This window comes from Onychostoma macrolepis, chromosome 06, assembly GCF_012432095.1.
Source record: "Onychostoma macrolepis isolate SWU-2019 chromosome 06, ASM1243209v1, whole genome shotgun sequence".
NCBI lineage: Eukaryota > Metazoa > Chordata > Actinopteri > Cypriniformes > Cyprinidae > Onychostoma > Onychostoma macrolepis.
Genome location: NC_081160.1, coordinates 24,603,186 through 24,627,083, shown reverse-complemented (window position 1 = coordinate 24,627,083; position 23,898 = coordinate 24,603,186). Strand labels below are relative to the sequence as shown.

Sequence of the window (23,898 nt, the reverse complement as noted above, 5' to 3'; positions counted from 1 at the left end):
ATTAGCTACATGCTTATAACTGTAACAGCATACATAAACAAACCAACTAAAGTACTGTATCCAGACACAATATTTTAAACTAACCATTCGGAGACGTCCTGCTGTAGCCGCTGAGTTGCAACTTCTTCATCCACACACCCACACTCCACCTTGCCCCGCCTCTCTCCTCCTCATTAGCATTTAAAGCTACAGACCCAGAAATGTCACGTCCTAAGGAAAGCTCATTGTGGGACTGGCTCGTAGTGGCTGAAATTCTGCACCAAGGCTGAATTTCGGGAAAGAGACTTCAGATACAGTATTAGGGACCACTTAGGCCTATATAAAAGCATCCAAAAAGCAGCATGTCATGGGACCTTTAATAGATAGTAGCAATGTTTGCCCCAGCTGTGACACATAGTCAAAAGTGACATTAATATTGACGTGTTTAAGCATTAGTAACCACAGAATAGCATGAAAACTGCTCTTGTATGCATTCTTGAGGTACAGCACTTATAGTAAGTAGGGCAGTGTGCAATAGAAATTCTACTACCCTCGTAACAGACAATGTAGTATTTCTAAATGTCTATTTAAGTGAAAGTACATGAGGTAAGGCAGGTACATTAATAATTTGTTGCCTTTTGTTTGAAGCAGAAAGCCTTAGTCTGGAGGATGTGAAGAGCAGGTTGTGGCCTTGGTGTTTAATATCTCCTGGCTTTATTCCATTTTTGCTTACAAACATTGGCCGGTAATCTCTTTATTTGCCTGATCTTTATTCCACCATGCACTTTGCACACAAACTTTGTGATTCTAGATATAGTGACAGTTATTAGGAGATTTGTTAGGATTACTTTCTCTAAGACGTTTTTCTTAATTTTTTATTCTTTAAATGATTTGCATGTGAGTGAAAAGGAATACATTTATGGTTTGCTATCTTTGAAAGGGCTATGGGGATGAGACAAAAACTAACTTGGGAAGTACCGCATTAAAATAAAAACTTTTTAATTGGGATAGCACACAGAAAATAATCTCTTTGTATTTCTCTTTTTATGAGTCCTTTTCTTTTGGGTATGAGAATTTGCATATTCACTGTGTTCTGGTTTTGGAAGTTTAGGTGATGTTGAATATGTTAAGCTGTAAGTCAGATGACAATTACATGTTATGCAGTGTTGATATACAGAACAAAGAAATCTTGAAGAGCTTTCTTTTCTGCTGCTGGCGTCTTCATGCTGACTTTCCCTTAGGCTTCTGAGTATCTGCCTGAGGCACAGACCAGTCAGACTCCATTGCATATCATATGATCAAAACTGAAATACTGTCACATACAGCTGGCAGAAGTGTCTCAGGTTTACCGAGTGAAGTGACTCACTGTGCAATATCATATACATCTAGTGCTTAAGTGACCTTCAGCACCTAGCTACTGAATGAACTCTCTCATAGTTTCCTCATACAGTTTTACTACCTGTATATTTACAAATAAACCACCAATATGACAAGTTTAATAACTGCAAGAATAGAGAGTCATAGTTTCATGCAGCACCCACATCAGATACAGAGAAGTTTACTGGGGTCATTTCCTTGGGACGGCTCTTATTTCACTGTGAAAATGGAAATGCGAAGTGTTGCCATTAGGGTTCTCAGAGATCAGACATGTGAGAAGGGTGAGACTAATCGCTGCAGTATGCTAAGCGTCTGGTGATAACTGCCCAAATTTGTGTTATCAGAGGAATTACACTCTTGTGCTTAGATCTATGAGCCAGACCTATCTACAGCTATTTTTTATTTTATTTTATTATTATCATTTTGACCTGTTTGACTGCCACTTTTCTGCTTTTTTTCTGTAAATGATAGCAGATGATCGTACATAAGTTATTCTGTTCCATGCACTATGGCATAACACATTAACTACGACAACACCGGAAGATAAAACTTGAATATTTGTTTGTGTGTTTAATTTTATATTGTTAAATTTTAGTGTAGATGTTTTTTATTGTAATATCTGATTAACAATAATATGAATAAGAGTTTGTTCTGCAATCTCTAGAAATTAGGACAATAAAGTATTGCATTAAAAATGTGTTTATGTATGTGTGTGTTTGTGTGTGTGTGTGTGTGTGTGTGTGTGTGTGAATAAGGTTCAAAAGTTTGGGGTCAGTGCAATCATTTAAAATGTTTCAGAAATTCTCAACAAGGCTGCATTTTTTACATCTAAAATATAGTAAAGTAATATTGTGATATATTATTATAATTGTTGATTAATTAATTGATTAATTTTAAAATGTAATTTATTCCTTTGATGACAGAGCTGAATTTTCCACAGCCTTTACTCCAGTCTTCAGCGTCACATGATGCTTCATCATTTCATTCTAATATGCTGATTAGGTGCTCAAGAAATATTTCTTATCAATGTTGAAAACAATTGCACTTCTTAAAAGTTTTGTAATCTTAATGCATCCTTGCCGAAAGGGAAGCATAGGAATTAATATATATTTTATCAATGTTGAGAACAGTTGCACTGCTTAAAAGTTTTGTCATTTTAATGCATCCTTGCTGAAAGGGAAGTATAAGAATGAATATACATTTATTTGGGTACTGGGCTGAAAATGAAGACACCCTGGGGTTGTAGGGTCTTAAGTACATATAAATTTGATCACACAGTTTATGAGAATTGTACTGACAGCCAACATCCGTGAATAACAGTCAAACAGTGTGACCATTTACACACTTCAGTAGTTTTTCATCACAGTTTTTCATTTGTCCTTTTGCAGGTGGCCAATCTCCTGCGTCTTTTCCAGATTCCTCAGATCAGTTATGCCTCCACCAGTGCGAAACTGAGCGACAAATCCCGTTATGATTACTTTGCCCGGACTGTACCCCCTGACTTCTACCAAGCTAAAGCTATGGCTGAGATCCTGCGCTATTTTAACTGGACTTACGTCTCCACAGTTGCCTCAGAGGGCGATTACGGCGAGACGGGCATCGACGCCTTTCAGCTAGAGGCCAGGGCCTTGCAAATCTGTATCGCTACGTCCGCCAAGGTCAGTCGCTCCATGGACCGCTACAGTTACGATGGAGTAATCAGATCTCTGTTGCAGAAATCCAACGCTAAGGTAGTAATCCTCTTCACCAGAAGTGAAGACGCAAGAGAGCTCCTGGTCGCAGCGAAGCGCATGAACGTGTCCTTCATCTGGGTGGCCAGCGATGGTTGGGGGGCGCAGGAAAGTGTGGTGAGGGGGAGTGAGAATGTAGCGGATGGAGCTTTTACAATTGAGCTCGCATCCTATCCAATCCCTGAATTCACAACATACTTCACAAACCTCAATCCTTACAACAACACACGTAACCCCTGGTTCAGAGAGTTCTGGGAAAATCACTTTCAGTGCAGCCTGCATGACATTAATTGTGGGAAACATTCTCTCCGGGATGGCAAATTCGAGCAAGAGTCCAAGATCATGTTTGTGGTGAATGCTGTCTTTGCTATGGCCCATGCCCTTCACAACATGAGGCAAGCAGTGTGCTCAAACAACACCAAATTCTGCAGTGCCATGAAACCAGTCAATGGAAAAAAACTGTATAAGGACTACATCCTGAAGACAAAATTTGACGGTCAGTTTTATCTTTAAATGTTTTATTTGATGTATTCTGTTATTATTATTCACCTTTGTGTCATTCCAGTTCCATAGAATAGGTTCATGATGTAAAATGTTCACACTGTTGACTAAAAAGCACCATAAAACTATCATATATAAAAGCCTAAAACCCTAACTGGTAACACTTTAATAACGTTCAGTTGTAAGTCATTTGTAAGTGATTAGTTAATGATGAACTAATTGTTTACAAAACATTCATAAGCAATTAATAAGTGATATCTATCAATTTGTGCATGTTTTGTTAATTCATTTAAAAGTCATTTTCAAGTAATTAGTTAATGATTAACTAATCATTTACAGAACATGACTATGCGTTCATAAATGATTATTGTGGTATGTTAATATTTTTTTATCTATGTTTTGTAGATTAAGTTATAAATCATTTACAAGTGATTAGATGATGATGAACTAATAATGTAATATGCTAACGATTTATCTGTCGTAAGTTATCTTAAAAAATAGCATCATGAAATAATGAAACAGATCCTCAGTAAATGGTTAATAGTTACTAATTAAGTTACTAGTTAATATTTTATTAATCACTTATAAATCATTGAAATGTCAACATTGTACTATTATCTCAATAAACATTTGTTAATCATGAACAAATGATGATTAAACCATTAGTAAATCATTGGTATATAATTAATGTATGTTTCCTTAAAGTTGTAAGCTGGTCTGTTAAAAAGCACAAAAATGCAATTATGTTAAAGCTATTTTTTTAAAGAATAATAAATTATTTGCTGTCAAGTGAATAAACGTGTAAATGACTTACAGTCAGGGGATTCCAGTGGGTTGTGCTAAACCCTTTCTCTCATCAGCACAGACTTGTGTTCTGTGTGGAGTGTGTGGGATCTAGTGATAATGTCAACCGGTTTTACCATCCACACAGCGTTAAAATACTCCATCCATGTGTGTCAGAAAAGACATCTGTCTACACCCTCACCAGTCAGCCTTTACATTGCAGTACACACTACAAAGTATTCAAAACCTGTTGTGTAAACGCATTAATAAATCATTTACTAAGCTTTCTACAGTAGTGCAAACTACTCATCACTTGTAAATGTGTTACACATCATTTGTAGATTTTTATTACCTGTTACAAATGATTAGTAGGTGTATACAAGGCATTTACAACACTTTCTGCATCCCCTAAACTAAAGTGTAAAATACTCATCAGTTGTTAATGTTTTACAAACCTTCTGGTTACAGGTTGTGTGTGTGTGTGTGTGTGTGTGTGTGTATGTATATGTGTGTGTATACAGAACCTGTAACCGGAAGGTTTGTAACACATTTACAAGTGATGAGTAGTTTACACTTTAGATTAGTGGATGCAGAAAGCTTTGTAAATTATTTATTAATGCGTTTACACAACAGGTTTTGAATACTTTGTAGTGTGTACTGCAATGTAAAGGCTGACTGGTGAGGGTGTAAACAGATGTCTTTTCTGACACACATTGGGTGTTTTAATGCTGTGCACTTGAGTGGAGGGTAAAACCAGTTGACATTATCACTAGATCCCACACACTCCACACAGAACATAAGTCTGTGCTGATGAGAGAAAGGGTTTAGCACGACCCACTGGAATCCCCTGACTGTAAGTCATTTACACATGTTTATTCACTTAATTAAGACAGCAAATAATTTATTACGGAGTGTCCTTGTTGGCAGAGGCTATTTACACTAACTCCGGCCACCAGTGTGTGATTGGTATAGTCAACATTATAAAAAATGGCTATAGTTCATCAGCTCCAGTGGTGTGGATGGTAAAGCGCGTGCTGTGGTCTTTTTGACGCAATCGACCTGGGTTCGAACTCGCCTTTTTGGCTAATTTTTTTTCTCCCTTTTCAAATATCGTATCACATCGTAAAGGCATTTATTTTCAATAAAAATTAAGGAAATAATCAAAAAGTTGAAAATAAAGTATCGGGTAGGTGTAGGGAGGGCTTTATTGTAAGGTGGCATCCATTTAATAATTTGAATTAATATTATAATTTACACTCAATACGTTATTATTACATACTGTTTGTATGTACTACAATACTGAAGTGCGGATAATTGCCACTATTTGCAACAAGTAGTATAAATAGCAGAAAATGCTGCTATTTTCACTTAGTGTAAATAGAATCCATTGCTAAGAAAATGCTATTTTCACTTTGCGTAAATAGCATCTAATTGCTATTTACACTTAGTGTAAATATCCACTGCCAATTTATTATTCTTTAAAAAAAATAGTATTAGTATAATTGCATTTTTGTGCTTTTTACCCGATCATTTACTAATGGTTTGATCATTTGTACATGATTAACAAATGTTTATTGAGACAATAGTACAATGTTTACATTTCAATTAATAATAAGTGATTAATAATATATCAGGTAGTAACTTATTAACCATTTACTAAGGATCTGTTTGATTATTTCATGATATGCTATTTTTTTAAGATAACTCACAACAGATTTGTAAATCATTAGAATATTACTTAATAATCATTTGTGAACATACAGTATAGTATGTATATAGTATGTATAGTCATGTTTTGTAAATGATTAGTTCATCATTATCTAATCACTTGTAAATGATTTATAACTTAATCTACAAAACAGATACAAATATTAACCCATCACTTATTAATCATTTATGAACACATAGTCATGTTTTGTAAAAGATTAGTTAATCATTAACTAATCACTTATAAATGACTTACAACGAACATTATAATAAAGTGTTACCGAACATCTTAGGTATATATTGATATTTATGGATGGTTCCCACATGCAGTTTTCCATAATCTTGAATCCTGTTATATCTGTTCATGTTCACTCCATCAAATAGTTTTAATATTTGCACTCATCCAGTAGTTTAAATCTCAAAGCAAACACCAGTTAAGCAGTGTATCTTAATAAATGAATGTCAATACTTTATTAAGTCAAAAAAAAAAAAAATCAATTTGAAAAATAAATGGATCTAGGAAGATTCCCTCAGGGAAAAACTGCTGCTGTAAAATAGATTACACTAATGCATGAATGCAACATATGACCTGCGAACAGACTAAGTGTTTTATTCCATGCATTAGCCTCATTAGCCCCATGATAACTTCTAAATGATTTTAAAAAGTACAAGCGGGGCTGTATATTAAATGTCTGTGCCGAATGGTCAATTAGGGAACTAATGGAAGTCTGTCAGTTTCCTATAGCTATTCTTTATCTATTTCTAAATCTTTTCGCCATCTGACTGCTTTTTCATGATGTTCTTCCAAGATTTCCAAATTACATCATAGAAACCACACAATGTATCAACATCCTGACCTCAATTATGTAAATGTGCCGTTCGCACCTGAGTCCAGTGCATCTACAAACCTAATGAGAAATGTGCAGGGCAGGATGCTGAAGAAAGTAGGGTGGACTTACATAAGAAAGTCTTTCTGGGTTGTAAATTTTTCTGCTTACAAAGAAAAACACTTTGCTGCTGTAAAATATCTATTCATCTGTTGCCAAGAAAGTAAATAAATTATATTTATCACTTGCACTTTATGTCCACAGCTCCATTTCGCCCAGCTGATACAGTAAACAGTGTTCACTTTGATGCTTTTGGGGACAGTCTGGGCCGCTATAACATCTTCCATTATTACAAAGAGAATGATGAGTACGTCTATAGGAAAGTGGGATACTGGGCTCAGGATTTAACTCTGAACACAAGCCTGATTCCTTGGGAAAGCCAAGTGGTGCCCACGTCCCAGTGCAGCGACCCATGTAGGAAAAACGAAATAAAGAGCATGCAGCCCGGTGACGTCTGCTGTTGGATTTGCATCCCCTGCCAGCCCTACCAATACCTTCTGGATGAATTCACCTGTGCGGATTGTAGCTTCGGACAGTGGCCTTTGGACAATCTCACGGGGTGTTACAACTTACCGGAGGAGTACATTCATTGGGAGGACGCTTGGGCTGTTGGGCCGGTCACCATTGCTTGCCTTGGCATGCTCTGCACACTCTTTGTCATTGGCCTCTTCTTAAAGAACAATGAGACACCAGTGGTGAAAGCTAGTGGACGTGAGCTCTCCTATATACTTCTCATAGGTGTCCTACTTTGCTATTGCATGACCTTCATCTACATCAGCAAACCTTCTGCCGTAGTGTGCACGTTACGGCGGCTCGGCCTGGGAACTTCCTTCGCCGTTTGCTACTCCGCATTGCTGACCAAGACCAATCGCATCGCTCGGATTTTCAACGGCGTTAAAGATGGAGCTCAAAGGCCGAGGTTCATCAGTCCTGCTTCGCAGGTGGCCATCTGTGCTGCTCTTATTTCCTGTCAGCTCCTGGTAGTGGTGGTCTGGCTTCTGGTTGAGGCTCCTGGGGTGAGAAAGGAGGTCAGTCCTGAAAGAAGAGACGTGGTGACATTGAAGTGCAACAGCAAGGACTCTAGCATGCTGATGTCTTTAATCTACAACTGTGTCCTCATCATCCTCTGTACCTTTTACGCCTTTAAGACTCGAAAGTGCCCAGAGAACTTCAATGAAGCCAAGTTCATCGGCTTCACCATGTACACCACGTGCATAATCTGGCTGGCTTTCCAGCCAATCTTCTATGTTACTGCCAGTGACTATAGGGTAAGTAAATTTGAAAGGTACAATGCATGGTTGCAGCAATACATAGCAATACCTCACCAACAACACCCAATAGCTTGTCAGCTTCTATGAAAATAATAACCTCTAGATCAGCACTTTATGTTAGAGCCAAAATGAAATGTCATTAGCAACCTACTTCCAAAATGAGCGAACAGAATATTCAGCAGGAAAGAATTGCAGAACAGCGGGTTCATTCCTTTACTGGATCGTGAAAAGTGTTGTAGAACAGTATGGATCCAGGTGGTTTAACCTCAGAGGGATTTGCCCCAAAAAGGAAAGTTCTTTTAGAGGTGGAGTCAATATACTAATACTACTACTAATAATAAATAATAATGATCAAATTAAAAATATATATATATAAAAATTAAGCTTTAAACATCTTACCATGTGTGTATATATATTAATATTGCACAAAAAGACCAGGAGCATGTCAAAAACAACCATTTTGATTTAATCTATGTGAGGACCACAACATCATTTAGCAGTTTCCCTGAAAATACTTTTAAATGTCATTTTTGCTCAACATAGTGGAGTATTGGCTCTGCCAGTCTCCCTCAATGTTGATAATGAATGCTTTGCCTGAGTGTTCTGTATAACAATGTGATTTCTTTGAGAAGTAAATCTTGTACCGGGGGGATATTACCGGCTCTCCTCTGGGAATAGATATCTGAGGGGCTGTTTCAAATCACACTGCACACACAATGCCAGCATGGAATATTTTTCATCATTTAGATAATGAGCTTCTCTTATAACCCTTAATCACTTTCCGACACTGACTTTATCCGTTATTTTTAGCATATATACAATTTCCCTGAGAGCAAAAGTCTGAGAGTTTGCCTGATTGATTTTTTTTTTTGTTACCGTACCTGCCAATTCAGATGGCAGATAGAGAAATCTCTTTGATCACCTGTCTTTTGCACTGATGAAAGGAGAAGCTCACATTTCATGTGGCTCAAAAGCTGTTCAATGTAGAACAAAGAAAGTGGGGATATTTCATCCCAGCAAATGACTAGCCTATGAAAACATGCTATTCAATTGGTCTGAGTATCCTTCACTCAAGTGCCTCAAGACTGGAACTATTAAATAAACACCTTTACACTCTTTGAAGCACTTTTTTTTTTTTTTTTTTTTTTTTTTTACAGTTTTACAGCCCTTTGATACATGCATTACATAGAAATCAAATGAAAAAAATATTTTAAGAAAAAATATGTTTATTTTTAGTTCTAATTATTATCTAATATTATTATTAATATTTGGTTGGTTAAAATTGTACTGTAGTGAAAATCGTGAATCAAAGCATTCAGCACAAATTTATATATACAGGTGCTGCATATAATTAGAATATCATCAAAAAGTTTATTTATTTCACTAATTCCATTCAAAAAGTGAAACTTGTATATTATATTCATTCATTACACACAGACTGATATATTTCAAATGTTTATTTCTTTTAATTTTGATGATTATAACTGACAACCAAGGAAAATCCCAAATTCAGTATCTCAGAAAATTAGAATATTGTGAAAAGGTTCAATATTGAAGACACCTGGTGCCACACTCTAATCAGCTAATTAACTCAAAACACCTGCAAAGGCCTTTAAATGGTCTCTCAGTCTAGTTCTGTAGGCTACACAATCATGGGGAAGACTGCTGACTTGACAGTTGTCCAAAAGACGACCATTGACACGTTGCACAAGGAGGGCAAGACACAAAAGGTCATTGCAAAGAGGCTGGCTGTTCACAGAGCTCTGTGTCCAAGCACATTAATAGAGAGGCGAAGGGAAGGAAAAGATGTGGTAGAAAAAGTGTACAAGCAATAGGGATAACCGCACCCTGGAGAGGATTGTGAAACAAAACCCATTCAAAAATGTGGGGGAGATTCACAAAGAGTGGACTGCAGCTGGAGCCAGTGCTTCAAGAACCACTACGCACAGACGTATGCAAGACATGGGTTTCAGCTGTCGCATTCCTTGTGTCAAGCCACTCTTGAACAACAACAGCGTCAGAAGCGTCTCGCCTGGGCTAAAGACAAAAAGGACTGGACTGCTGCTGAGTGGTCCAAAGTTATGTTCTCTGATGAAAGTAAATTTTGCATTTCCTTTGGAAATCAGGGTCCCAGAGTCTGGAGGAAGAGAGGAGGCACACAATCCACGTTGCTTGAGGTCCAGTGTAAAGTTTCCACAGTCAGTGATGGTTTGGGGTGCCATGTCATCTGCTGGTGTTGGTCCACTGTGTTTTCTGAGGTCCAAGGTCAACGCAGCCGTATACCAGGAAGTTTTAGAGCACTTCATGCTTCCTGCTGCTGACCAACTTTATGGAGATGCAGATTTCATTTTCCAACAGGACTTGGCACCTGCACGCAGTGCCAAAGCAACCAGTATCTGGTTTAAGGACCATGGTATCCCTGTTCTTAATTGGCCAGCAAACTTGCCTGACCTTAACCCCGTAGAAAATCTATGGGGTACTGTGAAGAGGAAGATGCGATATGCCAGACCCAACAATGCAGAAGAGCTGAAGGCCACTATCAGAGCAACCTGGGCTCTCATAACACCTGAGCAGTGCCACAGACTGATCGACTCCATGCCACGCCGCATTGCTGCAGTAATTCAGGCAAAAGGAGCCCCAACTAAGTATTGAGTGCTGTATATGCTCATACTTTTCATGTTCATACTTTTCAGTTGGCCAAGATTTCTAAAAATCCTTTCTTTGTATTGGTCTTAATTCTAATTTTCTGAGATACTGAATTTGGGATTTTCCTCAGTTGTCAGTTATAATCATCAAAATTAAAAGAAATAAACATTTGAAATATATCAGTCTGTGTGTAATGAATGAATATAATATACAAGTTTCACTTTTTGAATGGAATTAGTGAACTAAATCAACTTTTTGATGATATTCTAATTATATGACCAGCACCTGTATATACGTCCAAGACAGCACGGTACTGGTAAAGACTGCTGGTAAGACAGCCACTGTATATTGTTTTTGGATGTTCTAGTAAGCAAAAAGAAGGACAGAAATGTGACCCTGAGATGTTAATGGCTGTAGGAAGCTTCTGCAAGGGTTGCTTTTAAGGGTTGCAAGGGTTCTGTCAAGACAAGAAAGAATACAGACAAAAAGACATTGGGAGAGAAAAGGACATATCCTAGCATTTTGATTGGACAGGATGTCATTCTCTGTTCAGGGTTTCTGCATTTTATAAATGTGTGTGTGAGAGAGTGTGAGGTGATGTGTTAGAGCATGGGAGGATGATTCCCAGCTGGGGCCTGTACTCAGAAAGCAAGGTGTGCCTTAGAGACCAAGACCTCGCCACACTCCCACACACACTCAACAGCAAATGCTACAGCCTCATTCATCCCGCAGATATCATTTTACTTCTATCATTTTTGATTCTCACCTACAAACTACAATGTGCAGAAGAAAAAGCACACACTGCTTGTAAGATTAATATCATAAATATTCAGAATCAGACTTACAACAATAATGCAGAACTAAATTAAAATAGTGGGGCCAATACAAAATAAGTTTGGATTCAAAATCCTAGAATTAAACAGCGTGTGTGTGTGTGTATAGAAAAATATTAAAATAATATATAAAATTAATTATTCCTGAACTAGATTTCCATATGCAATTAGGTTCTTGTCTATGTTTGTTTGTGTAGTTACCAGAGCCGCTCCAGATACAGTCCCAGTCTTTCAATCTGATATTTTGTTAAAGAACATTCAAAGTGATATTCTATATGAAAATTGCATGTTTATGAAGACAAGAGCAAGGGTTGCTGGGAAAGCATATAAGACCTCTCCAAGCACAGCTCCCCTCTGAATGATGCATTATTTAAAAGCACTTTGGTTTATTTTGACGCATTGCCGCTTTCACAGAAACACTTTCAAATCTATCGTACTGAAAAAAAAAAAAAAAAAGAATAAGCAACTCTTTGTTCATTTGACATTGAGAGGAAAACTCAGCTTAACCATGTTTTGCAATTATTTAACAAGGTCATATTGACGTTTCTCCAATCTGTGACCCTGAGAGGGCTGTTAACCATAAAGTTTTGTGATCCAGTTCAGATCAAAACAAGCAGTAGCTAGCTGTTCAGGAAACTTTTGTATAATGAAAATCCTCCTGTTGCCCAACTCAAAGAGCATAACAATGGAAAGGCCATGGGTTTGAAACCTAATACACATACTGATAAAAATGTATAGCTTGAATGCACTTCGATTTGGATAAAAGCATCTGCCAAATTAAATATACAACGATACAAGCAAACATCTCAGCCAAAACATTGAAAATCTTAGAAACAGTTCCTGTTTATTCACCCCCTCTCTCATCAAAATGTTATTTGGCGAAGCATGTCTCTAATACCTGTATTAGTATGCATGAGATTGCTCATACACGGCACACACACCTGCTTTGCACATGGATTCATCCTCTTAAGATACATTTTCAGCCGCATAGGCTTTGGCAACACTTTGGAATTGAGTTCAATGGAAAGATAAATTCAATCCCATGTTAACACCCCTGGTGAATATGAATCACTCAGGTAGTATTATTGTGTAAACGTAAAGGTGGTGTAATCACTTTTTTTCTGTGTGTACTCTCTCAGGTACAGACCACTACCATGTGCATCTCTGTGAGTCTGAGCGGTTCAGTAGTGCTGGGCTGTCTCTTCGCTCCAAAGATCCACATCATCCTCTTTCAGCCCCAGAAGAACGTGACCACGCTCAGAGTGGCCACCACTCGATTCAGTGTGACCACTGGTCCTGGCTCCAGCTTCTCTCAAGGTATATCTTTAATATATCAGAATCATCAATATAATCAACAGCAACTGTTTAAATCTAACACAGTGCTTCCCAAACCTGTCCTGGAGGACCCCTAGCCCTGCACATTTTGTTTGTCTCCCTTATCAGACACACCAAATTCATGTCTTGCAGTCTCTACCAACGAGCTGATGAGTTTAATCAGGTGTGTTAGATAAGGGAGACATACAAAATGTGCAGGGCTAGGGGTCCTCCAGGACAGGTTTGGGAAGCACTGATCTAACGTATTGATTAACTGCTGTCACCCATATTCAAAAATATGGTTTGCCAATGTCTGAACCGCCATCAGAAATGAAAGATATTGATCAGTATATATATATATATATATATATATATATATATATATATATATATATATTCGTGATTAATCGCATCCAAAATAAAAGTTTTTGTTCACATAATATATGTGTGTACTGTGTATATTTATTATGTATATATAAATACAAACACATGCATGTATATATTTAAGAAAAATATGTTATGTTTATATATTAAATATATTTATATATAATATTAATATAAATATATTTTCAAATATATACTGTATGTGTGTGCTTTTATATATGCATAATAAATATACACAGTACACAAACATACATTATGTAAACAAAAACTTTTATTTTGGATGCGATTAATCGTTTGACAGCACTAATATATATATATATACCACAGTGATGCAGCATCGCAGTAATAGAAATGTAAGGAGAAATGAGAATAATGGAAATTACATTACAGTAAAAAAAAGAAAAGAAAAATAGTTAATTAGGGTTAATTGTGTTTAAAAAAAATCAAACTGCAAAGTATGGAGCCCCGCATAGGTTATGTGAGGGGAAAAAATATACAAATCATGTCTGAAATTTAAGAATTCATACCCACAAACTAAGAATTTGCTTCCTCATTTTTGTTTAATTGTTGTCACGAATTAAGAATTAATTGTACTAATTCGTTACCTTGTTTTGCTAAAACGTGGCCAATTAGTTTGTAATAATTTGTTCCCTCGTTGTAATAAAATCAAAAAGAGGAACAAATTCAACAAAGGGAATGAATTGATTAGTTGTTGGAACAAATTCTTAATTCATGGCCACAGTTTAATTAAAACTAGGGGAAAAAATCTGAGAAATTCATTGCAGTCTCATATGTGTGTTATATTTCTAATCATTCAACAGTCCGTTGTCAGTCATGTCCTGTGCATGGCTCTGAATTAAAGTAAAAAAAGAAAAGAAAAGAAAATTTATTTAAAATAATGTTTTAATGAGATTCACCCAAATACTTGAAAACATCTATTGAATGGCAATGGTTATACACTGTGATTTGCAGCTTACAGTATCTTCATGTTATTAACAATGTCTTTACAGCCTCGGCCTCCAACATCGTGCCTACAGTATGTAATGGCAGAGAGGTAGTGGACTCAACAACATCCTCACTCTGAGAAACTGGATTCCTGTTTGTTTGCCAAATGCAGTATACAGATAAATCTTATCTTCACTAGTCATGAAATCAAGTGTTTGCTAATGTTGAGGAGGCTATTCGGAATAAAGAATGCCTGTTATGTTGTTCTCAACGTGCTGTGAGTACAATATCCCATTTTGTTTCTCTCTCTCTTTCACTCTCTGACTAGTTAGGTAATATCAGTGGGATGCCAGTTTAAACTCTGTATACCCGTTCTTTTTATGGAAACCATAATAAAGTATTGTTTGAGATATGGAGTTAAAATATAGTAAATCTGTTTAAAGTATTATATACAAGATGTTTTTAATGTAGATTTATGGTGATTCTGGTTTGTGCTTTCTTGTAATTTATGTAAATAAAATGTGTTTTATATGAATACAAGCTCTCCTGGTTGATTTAACTTGATACCATCTTGTGGTAGTTCATTATATTATATTACATTATATTTCAATTCCCATCAGTGTACACTGGAGAAAATTACACACATCAGCTTTAAAGAATTAAATATTTACATAAAAGTTCATGGCACAAAGTAAAAACTTGTACATTGTCCCCATCTAGAGGATATAGTTGCTCATTACATCAAATTGGTTGAGGTCAACTTCTATTATTAAAGTAATAATCATGTTAAATGTTTTTTTTTTTTTTTGCACTGTGCAAAATAATGTGATTTTTTTTAAATATAGGTGATATGCAAATGCAAAATGCAATAAATTATGCCCTAATTTCATTGTTTCATAAAGTCAATTAAGTAGCTACCATGTTGGAAGATAAATAAACCATTAAGAAAAATAACAAGAATAACAAGACAAAATATTGCAAATACTGCTATTACTGCACTACATATTTAATGCACATACAGCAGTCTACTGAAGAATCATGTCTCATAGACAAAGTATTATATATATCCTTCATCTTTAATAATCTCACAATGTTCACATATGTAGCCTATCACAGTCTGACCCATGTTACAGAAAGGCTAAATGATATACTCTGTGTTGCACACTCAATCGTTTGAGGCGAAATGACAAATAGGAAATTGTCCTGTCAACCTGATACATTCATTTTTGTGATGGTTATATATATATATATATATATATTTTTTTAATTTATTTTTTTTGCCTTATTTATAACAGTGAGGCCTTCTGTTGAACTGTCCATATACCCATCGGAGGATTGTTCATTTTAGACTGTTTCGTTTAAACAGTATTTTTTAACTGTTTCCGTTTAAACAATGCTTCCATTCAGGTCAACCAGCATTATACCTTACATTAAGAAAGAAGTTTGATGTTACTGAATTAATTGTAGTGTGTCATGTTATACAGGTCCTTGTTCTGAAACAACTTGTAACAATAAAGTTAATAACTTGACAAATAAGAGTTTTTAAATATAGTTTTTGTCCTTTAAGATACATCAGAACAAACGTTGGCGTGAATAATATCAGAGAAACTCATTAAAAACAATAAGCCTACTAATAAGGACAAGACTAATTAATTGATTGATTGAACGTCATGAACATTTTCATTGCATGTCAAATAGTGTATTTTACGAATTTTGAATTTTATTCCAACTTCGGTGACATATACAACTGTCATTAGAATATTAGAAAATTAGAACATTCATTTATCTTTTTTAAAGTACTGCAGAACATAGTAATGGTAAATGTTTTGCTTCCTGAACGGCTGAGCAACTGTTGTGACGTTGACGTAAGCTTGCTCAGAAACGCGGAAGTCAGGCTGCACAGTGCCGAAGTGTCAGAGTGAATCTGCAAACTTAGCACAGTCACTAGCAGGTAAGTATAATCTCATATGACTAATAATAAAATCGCCAGTCATTTTTACAGGTCATATTGCTCTGTAGACTATATGTTGCTACAGGTATGTAAAGCTACAGCTAGGTGTGCATAAAGAACACTCAGTTTAGCTCCAAGCTTTGCGTTAACAACATAGCTCCTGACTCACTGCGATTATCAACACTTACGATTTAGCATAGCATTATATCTTTACTCGTGAACATATTTGTCAGTTAGCAAGTGTTTTCATTGTTGACTAGACACCCCCCAGTGGTTTCAATAAACTCATTTTCACTGTTGCCAAGCTCTGATAGGCTGCCTGGAAGATCTACGTCACTTACAGTAAACTCCAGCATGTCCGCACATGTCTCAGCAGTTCTGCGTTGATTTATTGTGAACGATCTTTTGAAATTTAATATCATACCTTTTTATCAAACAGGTTGTTGTTGATTAGAAACAGGAATAAATAAATATTTGGAATATTTCCTTTTAAATTCCCAGTTGTTCATAATAGAAGTTAAGTGCATAACAAAATCTTCTCAAAGGTGAAATGTTTAGTTGTGATATTGCAATGAGGAATTATTTAAATGTACATTGAGATATATATGATTGGGACATGGCTCTAAACATACCAAATATAAACTGTATGATTAATTATGAACAGAGAGGAAAGAGGATGGCACCTAAGAGAAGGGCAACATCAAGCACCAAAGCTGGAGGAAAGAAGGTAAAGGAGGAGCCTGAAGCTCCCCCGAAGGACAAGTTCACCTCTGCCAAAGAGGCTCTGAAGGCAACAGTGCCACAGGTGAAGGGCACGAGGAACCCAGACAGCTTCTGTCATCTATCAAATGCTGAGGTGAGACTGAACTAGTAATTAAATTGAAAATTAGCAATGCAAATGCAAAAAGTAATGCAAATTATTGCTCAAATTACTGCTTGCCCTGAATCACAGAAAAGTTTTGGTCTAAACATACAGGTTCACGAAGATTACGACTGTATGCTAAACCAAACCAACATTGGAAACAACAACAACAAATTCTATGTAATCCAAGTCTTAGTGTATGGAGGAAAGTACTATTGTTGGACAAGATGGGGCAGAGTGGTAAGTTAGTTTCTTTTTGTCAATCAAATATATCACAACATGATGTGCAAAAATGCTCTTGTAGCATCTAATGGATGACTCGTTTTTGCTGTCTTTCTCTGTTTTCAGGGAGAGCTGGGCCAAAACAATTTAGCCGGTCCATATACCGCTGATGCAGCCATTAAGAATTTTGAAAAGAAATTCAAAGATAAGACCAAGAATAATTGGAGCGATCATGAAAACTTTGTCTCGCACTCTGGGAAGTACACATTGATAGAGGTAGATGGGGACCAGGATGCAGAAGTGAAGGTATTTAGCCTGTTTGTCTTTGAAGTCCTTTAAGTTTTCAAAAGAATAACACATTTGACCATTTCTAATATTTTGTGTTTCGTTCAGGTGGACACTGTAGACGGTGGAGATGTGAAGGTGAAAACTGAACAACATGTTCTGCCTTGTACATTGGATGAGGCAACTCAAAGACTCATCCGATTCATCTTCGACAACGACATGTTCAAAGAAGCCATGACCAGCATGAACCTGGGTTAGTTTTGAATTATTGAGTCCCAGTTCTTTTGTTCCATTCAATATCCTTGTTATTGTGGTTCTTTTTGATAGCTGAGAAAAATAAGTTATATCTTTTAAAACTCTATGAAGACTGCAGACCACTCAGGGATTCATTTCCCATTTTACTTGTGTTTCTGAAGGCCACAGGGGAGTTTTGGCAGTGTGATTGTGAACTGAAGATGTGACTTTTTGCTGCCTTTTTGAGTCCTGTCTACCACTTTTCTGAGTCCTATCTGTAATATTAAATGAGATCCATTTTGTGGAGGAGTTTAATGTGTCGTATATTTTTCTCGTCAGACATTAAGAAGATGCCCTTGGGGAAACTCAGCAAGCAGCAGATAGCCAAAGGCTTTGAGGTTTTGGAGCAGATTGAAGCTGCAATAAAGAAGGGGGAACGGAACAAGTTAGAAGAACTCACCAACAAATTCTTCACCATAATTCCTCATAACTTTGGCCGCAACAGACCCCCTATCATCTCTGATGATTCTGTCCTTCAGGGCAAGAAGGAGATGCTTTTGGTGAGAATCACAACAGTTACTGTGTACCGAGTTTTATGAAATAGTGCCTAGTTGTCACACTTTCTACTGTATTACTCTGAGAAGGTTATTTGTTAGTCAAATCATACACAGCCCAAAAAAGTCTTGGCTACAAAAACACATTGATCTTGTGTGTTAGATGAATGACCAATCTAAAGTGCTTTATTATCTGGATAAGAATGACCCAAATCCAAACTTCCCTATTATGCTTGTACCTTGTAGGTTCTTGCAGACATAGAGGTTGCCCAGAGTCTTAAAGCTGAATCTGAGAAAGCCAAAGAAGAGATGAAGGACACAGTGCCACATCCAGTTGACCAAAATTACCAGTCTCTGAAATGCAGGCTAAGCCTAATGGATAAGAAGTCAAAGGAAATGAAGGTTTGCATGCGGAGAAATCTATACAGTCTGAGTCTGCACAGGAAATCTGGGGTTCAAAATCTAATTTAGATCTGGAAATAAAGGAAAAAAGCTAATAATAAAAAAAATTATGCAGTGTATTTTAATTGCATAATACCGAAAAGTTTAAAGAAGTTTAATAAACAAGATTTTTAGTTTGTTAACTACAGAATATGACCTAGAAATATTGCAAAATCCTAATTTTTTTCAGTTGTCAGCTTGCAGATTATTTCCAAATTTGAATGGAAAATCACATAATCTTACCGAAGACATGAATACATATTGAACACATTGTCAATGATGTTAAATATTTATCATGTTATGTTATGGTATATATTTAACTTTTAAGTAATTGAAATCTGTAGGATTTAAATTATGGACATTTACTATATTGAGTTGTGGTTTGTAATGCAGTGCAGCAATCTCAGAAATGTTTTCTCTCTCTTAAGATTATTGAGAAGTACTTGAATGCCACTGGAAGAAAAGGACTCACTTTGGTGGACGTCTGGGAAGTTGACAGAGATACAGAGGTGAATAGTATTGCACAAATCAAGTTTAAAGCTTACACGTAGTAAGTGTTATTAAAGTAAACAGTAAAGCTGTAACTGTATAAAAAATCTTACTGTTCAAATGCATGGTAATGTTATTCTATTTGAACTCCTTTTTAGATGCCTATTAGATTCCTAATTTGATTTCAAACCAGCAGTAAGCACTGGGCCTCAGTGGGTGTTCTGAATTCTGTTCATTACCAAGTCATTTTCCCCTAATTAAATCCTTTGTGTGTGTGTGCATGTGCGCATTTGATTGTGCAGGCTGAGCGCTTCAGGGAAAATGATGCATTGGAGAACCGGAAGCTGCTTTGGCATGGAACAAACGTGGCAGTGGTTGCAGCTATTCTGAAGGGCGGCCTTCGCATTATGCCCCATTCTGGTGGACGTGTGGGCAGGGGAATCTATTTTGCCTCTGAAAACATCAAATCTGCTGGCTATGGTGAGGAACGGGACCTTTTTGCATCAGTATAGACGTCAAATGAAAAAGCACTATATAAACACATGTGATACAACATGGCAACACAATGGCAATAAGTAATGTGGTAGACATGACTAATAGGCACTCTTTTTTTTCTTTTTGTGCTTTCAGTGTGTCCATCCAACAACACTGGCATCATGTTTCTAAATGAAGTTGCTTTGGGAGAAGAGTACAACATCACACAGGATGATTGCAGCCTAAGGAAGGCTCCAGCTGGCTATGACAGCGTAATTGCACGCGGAAGCCAAGAACCAGGTTTTTCCACATACAATCAAATATAATTCCTCATTTCTCTTTTAACACATGTACAGTATGTTAAATTCTGCATAACATTAGCTTCTTGACAATGTCTCTAAAGTCTCTTAATTTTTTTCTTTTTTTGTTCAGATCCCTCAAAAGATGTCTTCATTGAGTTGGATGGTAAAAAGGTGGCGGTTCCTCAGGGAAAAGCCATAAAACAACAGCAGTACCAGGGAAGTTCCTTCATGAACAGTGAGTACCTCATCTATAAGGAAAGCCAGTGTCGCATCCGATACCTCCTGGAATTGAAGTTCGGTTATTAGAGCTTATTTAAAAACCTGGAACTGTGTACAGTTAGTTATGCATATATAACTACTTATAAATGTCACTTCTGCTACGTAGTTTCACTCTCATTTATAAAGCGTTGAATGTTCACTTATAATCATTGTTATTTTCTAATAATTTTGTTATTATTAACATTATTGTTATTTTGTTAAGTTGAATGTTAAATTGTGATTTTTGTGTGGCAGTAATACAGTTCAGCAATGTTAATTTGATGGGTTCCTCTATTTCGGAAGTCGGAAAGTCTAATAAATATTTCATCACAACATTACACCTTTATTATGTACTGCAAACTTGGTAAATATAGCCTTACAGTATGTTTGCTCATTTTGCCTTCTCTCCGATTGAGGTTTGAATGTCTTCTTATCATTACTCTTCTGTAACTGACATGTTATTCATATTAGAAACATAACTGCAGCTTTTTGTACTGTCATAAAAAGTAAATGTTCACCTTTAAGCATTTGAAAAAATGCTGAATCAGTGTTTAATTTGATAAAAATAACTGAAAAAATGAAGAGGGATTCCCCCCCCCCCCAAATTAAATACCCTTATTTTATACAGAATAAGAGTATTTAAAAAAATACTTCTAAAGTGTGATTAAAGTCAAATTGTCTACATTAATTTATTTTAAATTATATTTTTTCTAAAATTATCATTTCTTTCAGTTGTTCCTTATTTAAGTTATATTTAGACTTAATGCATGCAAGCTGCTCAAACATTGCTGACAATCACGGATTATGAAGGCTTTATAATGCTAATATAGCACTTTATCAACATTTTTGTTTGGTCGGATGTTTGCTTTATCAAACATTTGTTTATAGCTCTTGATACAATTATATTGCACTACAAAGACAATAGATATATATCCATAAATCTTTTTTTTTTTTTTCTCTCTGATATGTTATGGCGAGCTTTAAAGTTGTATTGTAAATGTTAATGTGGATTAATCTGAACATAATAAATAATTATATTGTTGCATTGTTGTGTTCTCCTTATGACCAGTAGATGTCACTTTTTGAAACTACATTAAACATTTCTATGCCATGAGATCCACAGAACTGTATCTATGCAATCAGTAAAATGGTGTTTACAATGGTTTTAGTTAGATTTTTGTTATATGAATGAATCCTTTTCTATAGGCTTGATATGAGCATTTATAATCACTATATAGTCACTGTATTGTTCTGAGATGAAGTGGACAGCAGTACAAAGACAGTCTTAGCACACATTCTTTAATCACATTCATCACACATGCCTACTTAATACAACTTACCAATAGAATTATACAGTATTATACTGTATTATAGACATGCCTGCATATTTAATAACCATTTTAATGCACTATTTAACATTTTGACAGAGATTTCAATTTCAAGTAACCAAACTTTTGCAAACCACGTTGTAGAATTTAGAAAACTATTTGTTTACATTGTGTTTACTTCATATTGTATAAATATACACATTACCAACCTACTTGATTTTTACATTCATGTAAAAACCAATGTATATTGAATAACAAGCAATGTCTTCTCTTTAAAAGAAAATCACTCTGCTTTTGCTGAAACAAACATTTATGTAAGAAACTGAAAAATCAATCAAACACTGATGATTATGAAATATGTATAATAGGTAAATATGAAAATGTCTTTTTTTCTGTAAGTAAATAAATAAATCCAAACATTTATTTATTTTTAATATTATTATTATTTATTATTATTTTTGAATGGTCCAGGGTATCTTCTATAAGATGCAGACATGTAGTCTCACAGAATTCACACTGTAAATAGTGATGTTGACTTAACTTGTCGTTAAACCCGTTGCCTTAAAATTATTTGAACTTGACAATTCACTTCAATTATTTTTTGAAATTATTATTTACTTAATAATTTTAAGGCAACGGGTTTCCTCAAGTTTTTTAAGTCAAGTCAACTTATCACTTTTTACAGTGTAAATAAATGAATGAATAAAAATGTATTACTAAATTAATAGGTAATAATTAGGTTCCATGAGGTAATATTACAGTTTTTCTCAATCGCTTTTGTTCAGTTCTCAAATGATAGTTGTTGTTTTTTTTCTCAAAACAATAAGTTCAGATATCTGAACAATTAGTTTCTTGTTCATGTCAGATTTGAATTTCTTATTTAAGCAAATTGTGTGTGTTTTGGCACATGTGTGCAATTGTCTAAAATTTGCACAATAACAGTGCACATGGCTTGTTGATCAAAACTGATGAGTTGACTCTCAGTGAAACTGTCAAACTCTTCACAACTTTTAAATGTTCTTTCATCATGTGAGCCATTACATGCAAAATTATCCTTTCAGTTATCAAAATCTATCAGACAAGCATATAGAATTTGTCCAGCACAATCACTACCATTTTTTAACAAGGACGAACATCACAACCCTAAACAGCAGCAGCTGCAGCAGTGCTGTATAAATAAATTTATATTTGTACAGTACATTTATTATGTATAAACTGTGAACAATCACAGTTGCTTGTTATGGAAGAGCAATCGGAAGATTTGTAATGTGTCTTGGTGTAAGGGGAAGATAAGAGAGTGTGTAAAAATTAATAAGCAATGGTGAAATTTCAGTTTACATGTAACACATTTCTACAAAAATAAATGTACTGTAAATATTCATTTCCTTTTTGTGTACTATAGTGTTGACTTTTCCCCAATACATTTTTACCTACTGTTGAAATATGTACTGTATCTAAAATGCTCAGTGTGACACACAGACAAAAGTCCTGTATAGTATCGAAAGCAAAAGTAGAAAAAGAAAATGCATATAACAAATATGAAATGAAATTGCATATAACAAATATTTCCATGGTGAAAAAACATCTAAACAATTTGACCAGTGCGGCTCACACAATGACAAAAATGCCTTTTATTTTGGTGGCACTGGCCAAGTCACTGACACAATAACTAAGTTTTGAAGCATGAATTAAATCATTTGGGTGAGTTACTACCATTTGCAGACATGCAATAGGGTTCTGATGTTTCAGCAAACAGTTTTGACAATTGCACTTACAGTTTAGAGATCAAGACTGTTTCGAAAAATGAGCCAAAGCAATTGAGAAAAACTGTAAATAGTATGTTGATAAGTGTATGTATGTGCGAATGCCAATATATATGAAAAATATCATTCTAAGAGCATGTAACAAAGCCTCACAAGTGCTAAGTAAACAAATGAATGAATGAATGGTTTGGTCAAGCTACAGTGGGCCATATTTTCTTGTTTAATGGTGTGCAGTAGGACCCAGGGGATTACTGCCACTCTGGGGGACAGAGGAGTATGTGTCTGTTTGAAAGAGGAAGAAAAAAAAAATCACAGAGACACAATGTGTGACAGTCACAGCCCTTCACAGCACCGGACACAGTGTGGAAGAGCATCCTG

General features: G+C 35.7%; 2 protein-coding genes across 4 annotated transcripts in view; both read left to right on the top strand.

Annotated features, from left to right (window-relative positions):
- The window catches only part of grm2a (glutamate receptor, metabotropic 2a), a 45,507-nt gene extending 30,571 nt beyond the window's left edge, over positions 1–14,936 (top strand). Inside the window, exons 3-6 of the mRNA XM_058779835.1 lie at positions 2,745–3,582; positions 7,169–8,232; positions 12,854–13,031; positions 14,423–14,936. Of these exons, the coding sequence (XP_058635818.1) occupies positions 2,745–3,582; positions 7,169–8,232; positions 12,854–13,031; positions 14,423–14,496 (2,154 nt within the window). The 3' untranslated portion in view covers positions 14,497–14,936. The remainder of the gene's footprint in view (positions 1–2,744; positions 3,583–7,168; positions 8,233–12,853; positions 13,032–14,422) is intronic.
- Positions 14,937–16,168: 1,232 nt separating this feature from the next.
- parp3 (poly (ADP-ribose) polymerase family, member 3) lies at positions 16,169–21,468 on the top strand. 3 transcript variants are annotated; one of them, XM_058778940.1, is made up of 11 exons: positions 16,169–16,308; positions 16,973–17,164; positions 17,285–17,410; positions 17,519–17,698; positions 17,786–17,930; positions 18,251–18,471; positions 18,712–18,867; positions 19,335–19,415; positions 19,698–19,875; positions 20,026–20,169; positions 20,302–21,468. In XM_058778940.1, the coding sequence occupies exons 2-11, from the start codon at positions 16,985–16,987 to the stop codon at positions 20,475–20,477; spliced, it is 1,587 nt and encodes a 528-aa protein (XP_058634923.1). In that variant the 5' UTR covers positions 16,169–16,308; positions 16,973–16,984; the 3' UTR covers positions 20,478–21,468. The 3 variants fall into 3 exon arrangements, with proteins under 3 accessions (XP_058634923.1, XP_058634924.1, XP_058634922.1); XM_058778941.1 differs by lacking the exon at positions 16,169–16,308 and adding an exon at positions 16,329–16,853; XM_058778939.1 differs by lacking the exon at positions 16,169–16,308 and having other exon boundaries at positions 16,329–17,164.
- Positions 21,469–23,898: the final 2,430 nt, after the last annotated feature.

Coding starts and splice junctions, on each gene's coding strand:
- parp3 (XM_058778939.1), top strand. CDS start 16,925: ATGGCTCTAAACATACCAAATATAAACTGTATGATTAATTATGAACAG. Junction 18,868..19,334: donor AGAAGTCAAAGGAAATGAAG/GTTTGCATGCGG, acceptor CTCTCTCTTAAG/ATTATTGAGAAGTACTTGAA. Junction 19,876..20,025: donor CATCAAATCTGCTGGCTATG/GTGAGGAACGGG, acceptor TTGTGCTTTCAG/TGTGTCCATCCAACAACACT.